Source organism: Carex rostrata, chromosome 1 (assembly GCF_964058835.1).
Source record: "Carex rostrata chromosome 1, lpCarRost1.2, whole genome shotgun sequence".
Lineage (NCBI taxonomy): Eukaryota > Viridiplantae > Streptophyta > Magnoliopsida > Poales > Cyperaceae > Carex > Carex rostrata.
The window spans coordinates 1,957,527-1,966,189 of record NC_135918.1 but is presented as its reverse complement, the minus strand read 5'-3'; the positions used below and the strand labels follow the sequence as shown (position 1 = coordinate 1,966,189).

At 35.0% G+C, this 8,663-nt stretch overlaps 1 protein-coding gene across 1 annotated transcript; it reads left to right on the top strand.

The window, feature by feature from the left end:
• The first annotated feature begins 2,422 nt into the window (after nucleotides 1-2,422).
• Nucleotides 2,423-8,405, top strand: LOC144551412 (beta-1,6-galactosyltransferase GALT29A-like). The gene is made up of 2 exons (XM_078299369.1): nucleotides 2,423-3,532; nucleotides 7,871-8,405. The coding sequence occupies exons 1-2, from the start codon at nucleotides 2,697-2,699 to the stop codon at nucleotides 8,220-8,222; spliced, it is 1,188 nt and encodes a 395-aa protein (XP_078155495.1). The 5' UTR covers nucleotides 2,423-2,696; the 3' UTR covers nucleotides 8,223-8,405.
• Nucleotides 8,406-8,663: the final 258 nt, after the last annotated feature.

Genomic DNA, 8,663 nt, shown 5'->3' with positions numbered 1-8,663 from the left:
CTATTGAGAGATAGTGGATACCTTTAGCAAACCGATCAATTGACTTAGATTGAACACGAATAAACGAGAGTTGAAAGTTGTAGATCTAAGAAGGTGAAATTGCAATTCCTTACTAGGTTTCTGGTGCTAATAAACGAGAGTTGAGGCTCAGGAATCTTAGGTAGGGTCAGTAAAACCTTGCACAATCGAATAACTCAAAAACAGGTGCAATGCTACATTCACTCGAGGACCACGCGGGTCGCGTCACTAGGGTCGCATGTGAGAGCATGCGAGTCGAGTGAGGGTCCAGAGAGGCAAAGCTGAGGATGAAATCTGAAACCCTGGAAACATCATTTTAAAATTGACTGAAACAAACATTTATTTTCTTTTGCAATCTTCTGTTATTGAATTTAGAAATTGAAACGTATTCAACCCAAACTCTTCACTTCTAGTACCTAACTCAGATTAGTAGGAATCCAGAGTCGAATTATACCGTCCCTGAGGATCGATACCTTATTATACTATACGGATAGGACTGTGCACTTGCAGTCTTAGACGAGAGTTGATTCAAGGTTTTTAAACGGGTACAGCTAGCTGTACCTGAGACTTTGTAAGCATACTTTTGTGCGAACAGTAGGGTACATTTTTTTTAAAAATTACCCGATCAACCTGTACTCGTTCTACCCGACTACCCGTCCTACCCGTACCCGCCCTACCCGTTACCCGTCCCGGGTGTACCCGGGTACCCGTACCCTACCCGAGAGCAATCCTCTAGTTCTACTCATATATATATATATATATATATATATATAGAGCTAGGCTACGGTGAGTTGCGAAGTAAAGCGACTATTTTACTTCACGCTCATATTTTGTGATTTTAAAGTTCAAAACGTCGATCTGAACTGTTCATCTTGTTCTTCATATTGAAATGTGCTTGGAGACCAAATTTTACATTTTTTGGAATTTTTTTACTATTTATTAAGCAATTTTGAAAGTCACTGATCTGATGGTCCAAAAAATTTTACTGTTTTTTACTGTTCACAGCAAAACAACAATTTTCAAAAATGCTTAATAAATAGTAAAAAAATTCCAAAAAATATAAAATTTGGTCTCCAAGAACATTTCAATATGGATTAAACATCTAACGGTTCGGATCGGTCGTTTGGACTTTCAAAATAAAAATACGGCATGAAGTAAAAATGCGTTTTACTTCGCAACTCACCGTAGCCCACCTCTATATATATATATATATATATATATATATTAATGAGCAATGAATATCAATTCTCTAATTATTCTTAATAGTTGTGTTACGCTTAATTAACTATTAAAATACGTACATAAATTTTAGCAAATTCCAATAAACTTTAGGCCTTTGAAACACTTAGATATATTTGTGAAATGAATTTGTCTTAATGTATTATTTAGTAAATAATAATTTTTTTAATATAATAGTATTACCTGTTATTTATTTGTTATTCTTAGCAGATAAGGGTAGAGTACAAATAAGAACAATTTGTAACGGGTACGGGTATGAAAATACTTTCATCCGATCCTTACTGTACTCGTTGACACCCCTGTACATGAGTAACTTATTAAATTTTGGGGGAAATTTCATGTATACCCTTCAAAAACATTGAAATTACATATTTATCCTCTAAAAACTAAAATTCATAATATCATATTTAATCTTTTAAGTTTTATAAACTCATAAATTTATATAATTTATTATTTTTTTATTAAAACTCATTTTAAATTTATAAAGTATATATTTTTATTCTTTATTAAAAAAAATAAAGCATACATGTAATATGTTTAAGAGAAATGTTGAGTCCACTATTTTGGTCAATTATGAGCGCAATTTTTTTATTTTTCATTTATGATACACAAATAAGCACTTGCCTAAATGTCACTATGCATGTGTCACAAGAAGATAAATGAACCATTTGTCCTCGGTAATTAACCAATTACAAAATTGAACATTTTAAAACTTTATAAATTGGGTAAAATGAGAAATTTATAAATTTAAAATGTGTTTTAAAAGAAAAATGCAATAAATTGGATAAATTTGGGAGTATTTAAAATTTATAAGGGTTAAATAATATTATGAATTTTACAGTGGAAAATACGTAATTTCAAAGTTTTTGAACGATATACATTAAATTCCCTCTTAAATTTTTAATTGCTTGTTTTAATGTACAAGCTATCTAATCTATACAAAAGACGTGCAATTTTGTTTTTCAAACTTTGATAATCCTTTGATCGGTCATAAATAAATTTATTTTCAATATACCACAATCCCTGTTATTTTAATTTAATTAATACAACTTTTTTTTAACAATGGTTGTTATCGAATTCTTTATTTCTAAAGCTTCTAGTTAAGTCATGTTGGAGTTATAATGGAGAGGATAGTGGTCAACAAAGCTTTTTTTCTTTTTCTTTTGCTGGTATTTGGTCAACCAGTTGCTTGGAAGTTGGAAGAAGACTCGAGTGTCTTTTTCCCAAGGGTTCGACTCTTTCTCCCACCAACCTAAACCTAACCAACAAATTTCCAAAAGAACAGGAGATCAAAATCTCAAACACTCTCTCTCACTCCATACTCCATACTCTACTTTCCCGGCATCAGAATTCAGAACCTTCTACATTGTCTCTTCTTAAATCCCCTCCATCCACCGTCCATTATCTCATCTCCACATAAATCCAACGGCTGAGATGAGATGAAACGCTCCCTTCGCTCTCTGTCCCTCCCCCTCCTCCTCTTCCTCTTCCTCCTTGCCTCTCTCGCCTTTCGCTCGGTTATTTTCCCCTCCTTCCTCTTTTGCCAATCCAACCCCCAAAACCGCAATATTCACATCGATGCCCCTCTCCTTTCTCTCTCATTGCACGAGCCGGCCAATTCGTCTTTCCAGGCCGACATCTTTGATCTTCTCCAAGCATCACTCGAATCCTTCGACACTATTGGCGGTAAGTACCGCACACTCTCTCTGTGGCGCTGGACTGGTTCTGATGAATCCGTCCGGCCTCGATCTCTTGCCAGGATCCGCTTACCCGTACGGACTGGGACCCGTTACCCGCCAGATCGCCAGGTCATCCTTCCTCTCTTCCGCCATTCCCTCACCACGTGGGCCCGTTCTCATAATGCCGAGCTCTCTTCTTCTATAATGTCAGAGCTAATCCAGCTCGTAAAAAGACCAATCGAGATTTTCAACGGACTGAAAGACAGTAGTGAACCGTACAGCACCTGCGCAGTGGTAGGTAACAGTGGCATACTACTTGGATCCAACCACGGTGAGTTGATCAACAGCCATGAATTTGTGATTAGATTGAACAATGCAAGGGTTACTGGCTATGTGAGGGATGTTGGGTCAAAGACATCTCTCTCATTTGTCAATAGTAATATACTTCATCTGTGCACAAGGCGGGTTGGGTGCCAGTGCCACCCATATGGTGAGAATGTACCCATTGCAATGTACATGTGTCAACCCAGGCATTTCCTTGACTATGTGGTGTGCAATTCTTCGCATAAGGCGCCATTGCTCATTACTGACCCAAGGTACACCTTTTGTTGATTATACAACTTAATGTCAATAAATACTTGTATGATTTTTCAAGTGGCATTGAGAATGGAGTTTGGCACACGATGAAGCTCATTTTGAGTAGGTTTAACAGCTCAGCTCTGACCATACCTTGAATTTGGGACTTCTTTTAGTTGTGGCCTTGTGGGTGTTGTTTAGGACACAAAAGTTAGTAAAGCAAGGATACTTTGCTCCTACCAATTAATTGTAAATCGTAATGAAAGCTGAGTGGTCCAAAGCCCTTTGAATTGCATCGCTGGCTAAAGGGCTCCTCTGTGAGCTGTTTGTTTGATGTGCAACCCTAAGAAAAGATAGTCAACAACTTCTGTTACCTTATACAATGTAATTTCTTTGAAACTCTATGGCCATTAAATTTCCTAGGCTTCCACGAGTAATCTTTCCATTTTTTTTCAGTATAACTATTATTTTTCTTTTAGTTATAAGAGAAATTTATATATATTCCCATCATAACTTCATGATTTAGATATTTACCATCAAAAACTTAAAATTAGTTATTTCCCCATCTAAACTCATTTATTTTATTAATAACCCCATTTCTTCATTAAATCAATTAAAAATGCATATTAATATTAATAGAAAATATATAATGACAATTCTGTCCTTCCCCTTCTCTTCTCCTCGTCACATGTAACTTCCTTTCGCATCCAGTTATCCTCTTCTCATATACCTCCCTCCCGGGCAAAACGAGTGGAAAACATCACAATACAAGGTGAAATCAGATGGCACCAAACACATTAAGCCCATTATCACTGCAAACCACTTTGTGGGTTCAAATGTTTACTCTTTTGATGTACTCAGAGCTTGAATTTATATCTTCAAATCCCTTTGTGCATGAGTTTGAATTTATATCTTCAGTCCTTGTAGTTGTTTGAATTATGGAGGCACCGACAACTAATACTGATGGAATAGCATCCCAGAAGGTTTCTAGATTGAATAGTACAAATGTCAAAGAGACCTTCAGAAAAAGCAAGCATGATGTATTTACATAATTTTGAAACTTCAAACTCTACTGTAAATGAATATTAAATAACAAAAAAAAAAAGAATTTGAGGACTGACATGTTGACTTCTCTGTTGTAGCTTGATTTGTTAGATCTTGAAATCATGTAAATCTTGAAAAAATCAAGCTGTTGGAGGTCAACCTTTTATTTTTTAGCTGTTCAGAATTTAGGAAGATTGTTTTGCCTATCATGAATTTTTTTCTTATAGGTGGGTAATAAACAGATCACAGTACCTTTCTTGTGGATTTTTTTCATGTTATGTCACCCAAACAGAATCATTAAATACTAATCTTATTATATCGTATTTGGTGTTGTAGAAAAACTGAAAAAAGATATATGATCGCAAATCCACCAAAAGGCTACCAGATCGCTAATTGTCTTGCAGACTTGTAAATTCATTAATCTAGTTTATGTTTTTCAACTTTCCATCATGTTTATTCATTAATTTGTATTCTTCATTCAAAAATTTACACTCTGAGCTGCTAGCTCTTTTGATGCCAATAATTCGACATTCTCATTTGCTGATTGAGATAAACTTAAAAAAAGCATCCAAAGAGCTGAAATTTTTTCATGTCCCCTCTTATATATCCTCTTCTCAAGAAAACTCGTCTGTTGTGATTTTCTCTGTGTTTCTTTTTCTGATTCCTTTCTCTTCTACTTTCACAGAGCTTCTTTGTCCTGTTTTTAAGGTAGCATGAACTTCTGTGTCCTTAAGACTTATGCAAGTTTAAAAACAGTAAATGAAGACAAATAATGAATGATCTTTTTCACGAAAAATTTACTATTAGAGGCAAATCCGAAAGCACTTAAACATATGTCAGTGGAAATGTGGATGCTTGTTATGATCAAGACAAAAATACATATTATCATATCCTTTTGTTTATTTAATTATAGGCAAATCCGAAAGCACTGAAACATATGTCAGTGGAAATGTGGATGCTTGTTATGATCAAGACAAAAAGACATATTATCATATCCTTTTGTTTATTTAATTATATGCATACAGAAATTGGGTTGAGTATTTATAATTAATTGAGCACCAAAATAAAATCTTGCTATGTTCGCCAACATAAGCCATCTATTCAATATCAAAGTTGAAATTTATTATTAATTTGTGCTGCAAGCCTAGCTATAAGCTATACCATGAACACATCGTGGGTAAAGGAGGTGCAAGAGAAAAGAAGGTAGAGGGAGGGACACAGTGTAGGTATTTTGAAGGGAAGGATAGAATTGTCATTTTGTTCTTTTATTAATATTAAGGGAAAATTTCTAGTGTACCCATCAAAACTTTCAAAATAGCCAATTTCCCCATCAAAACATCTTAATATCCAATATACCCACAAAAATTTAACACTCTTTCTTCTATCCCCTTTTATATATTAAATCTATTATTTAGTGATTTTGAAAATTAAATTTACAACTATACCCCTTCCTGTCAAATCTCTATGGAGCCATTGCTTACTTGGGAGCTTCGAAGTCAGCTAATCAAGTCTCTCTTCCTCTCTCTATACTCAAACAACCTTGCAATTCTTTTTTGGATTCTTTTTTTATACCTGCTGATTATTCTTCTTTACTAAAAGAACGCGAATGGCAAGACTTTCAACCATAAAGTTGTGTACTTTTGACCGAGCAAGTGGGATGGTCGGTGACTCTTGCACCAGAAACTGATCTTTTGTCATTGAAGTACCTATTTCTCAGTTCTCACTCGCAATAGCTTCGACCTTGGCCTGCCCAGTAGGGAAGTCCCGGACTGGTTGAATGTTCCTAATTCAAATCAAAGCACCAGAGTATAGAGAGAGGAAGAGAGATTTGACTAATAACCTGTTGGAGCTTCGAGATCAGCTTCGACTATTTTAAATTTTTGCGGTCCATATTTCATCCAAAAGATTCTTGATGCCTCTCACATGAATTAAATCATGATATGACAAGAACTGCGAATACAAGGTCTCTGCCATCTGCCTAGCATTTCCATTTTTATCTTTTGTGGTTTTTCAAAATATTAAGATTAACTAATTGAAAGTGACCTCGAAATCCTTTGAACATACAACATAAAAAGAAACTAACTAATTGAATGAAGAAATTGAGTATAGAGAGAGGAAGAGAGATCAGCTGACCTCGAAGCTTCCCAAGTTAGCAATGGCTCCATAGAGATTTGAAAGGAAGGGGTATAGTTGTAAATTTAATTTTCAAAATAATTAAATAATAGATTTAATGAATAAAAGGGGATATAAGAAAGAATGTTAAATTTCTATGGGTATATTGGATATTAAGATTAGAAATTTTCCCTAATATCAATATGTACTTTAAATTGATTAAATGAAGAAATGGGGATATTAATAAATTAAGTGAGTTTAGATGGGGAAATAGCTAATTTCAAGTTTTTGATGGGTAAATATCTAAATCTTGATGTTTTTATGGGGATATATATAAGTTATGATGGGTAACTGCGGCTGGACGTGAAGATTAATATTCCCTGTCTTGTCCTTTTCTCTAAAGAAAATGTGCTTCCAATGTTTGTAAGAAAAAGAAAAATTGGGGATGGTAATAGAAACTCCATTTTAGTGATAATGCAAAGTAAAAACAACAAATTTTTGGCCGGTCGTTTTTCATGTCTAAATAGAAGTAAAGACTTGTTTATTTTAATTTAAGCAGTGACCAAAGTATCATCCAATTGATCATCAAGTCACTAGATAATGCTATTGGCCAGCCTTTTGGATTGAGACATATTTTTTTCAAAAGGGGTTAATGTTTTGTGTTCATCCTCCAATTGAGAAGGAACAGAATACGGCTTGTCATTTGCAACCTCAAACGATTTTGGGGGTAATAGTGCAGGCAGTGTAATTTTGCCCAAGCACCAATACTGGTTTGCATTTGCTTGTATGGATCCACACTGCTGTAGTGCTGTGCTTACTGGGGGTAATAGGGGGAAGGATACACCTGTGAAAAATGAGAACTACAAAACTATTAAGCCTAAAAAAATGAAGTCAAATGTAAGAAGCCAGAAAGTTAAAAGAAGGGAAGGAGGGAATGAACCACACTGGTGTTCTGCTGGTAGTGTCCTGCTGGTAACAAGTTGGTATCAACAATCCAGGATGTCTTTGCATTATACCAGCACCTTTCAGGACCTTTAATAGAAGGGAAAGAAAGGAAGGAATGAACCATTAATATCCTGTGCCAAATTCTTGATTAGGAACACATTACACAAGATGTAAAAAATTGCCTCTTCTGAAATTCATGTTGGTTGATTAGTAATAATTTTTTTATTGATTTTTAAATTGTTCATTACTAACAACAGGTTTGACAACCTCTGTGCACGGATCACCAAGTACTACTCCTTGAAGCGGTTTGCATATTCAACTGGCCTGAGCCCAACACGGTGGAATGAGATGCATGATGAGACTACATTCCACTACTCATCTGGGTTCCAAGCTGTCATGCTTGCTCTTGGGATTTGCAAACGTGTCAGCGCTTTTGGGTTCGGTAAAATAAAGAGTGCGAAGCACCATTACCACACCAATCAGAAAGCTGAACTGGATTTGCATGATTATGAGGCTGAGTATATGATTTATCAGCATTTAATTAAACAGCCCAAGACAATCCCTTTCCTTGCTGGATTTCGCGCTCCCCCTTTAGTTTTTTACCATTAAGTATCTTACGAGTGTTGATCAGGTTACTTTGCTTCTCCAAAAGTAAATGAAAATGGGGTGGGAGAAATTTCTTGGAGCATGATTTTAGATTCCTTGAAGGGTAGTTCTGTAAATAGTTTAGACTAGAGTATTGTTCAGATAGGACACGATTCAAATTTAATAATACTTGTGTCAAGTTTTGTTGTCCTTGTTTTTCTGAAGCTGAATTATCATTTTTAGAGGCTTTAAGTATGCTTTATTGCAGTTTGATCGATTGGCCTAATATGGATCATTCACTGGTATTCAGGTTTTTGTGCTAGGTTATTTACCATTAATTTGCTATTTCTTTATTTTTCTTGACCATAACAAAATAAGTTTTCTTTTTCTGAAAAAAAAAGTAATAAAAAGAATAGGATGAAGGGATTGTAATGAATTTTTCTCTTCCAAAAAAATTGTAACCAG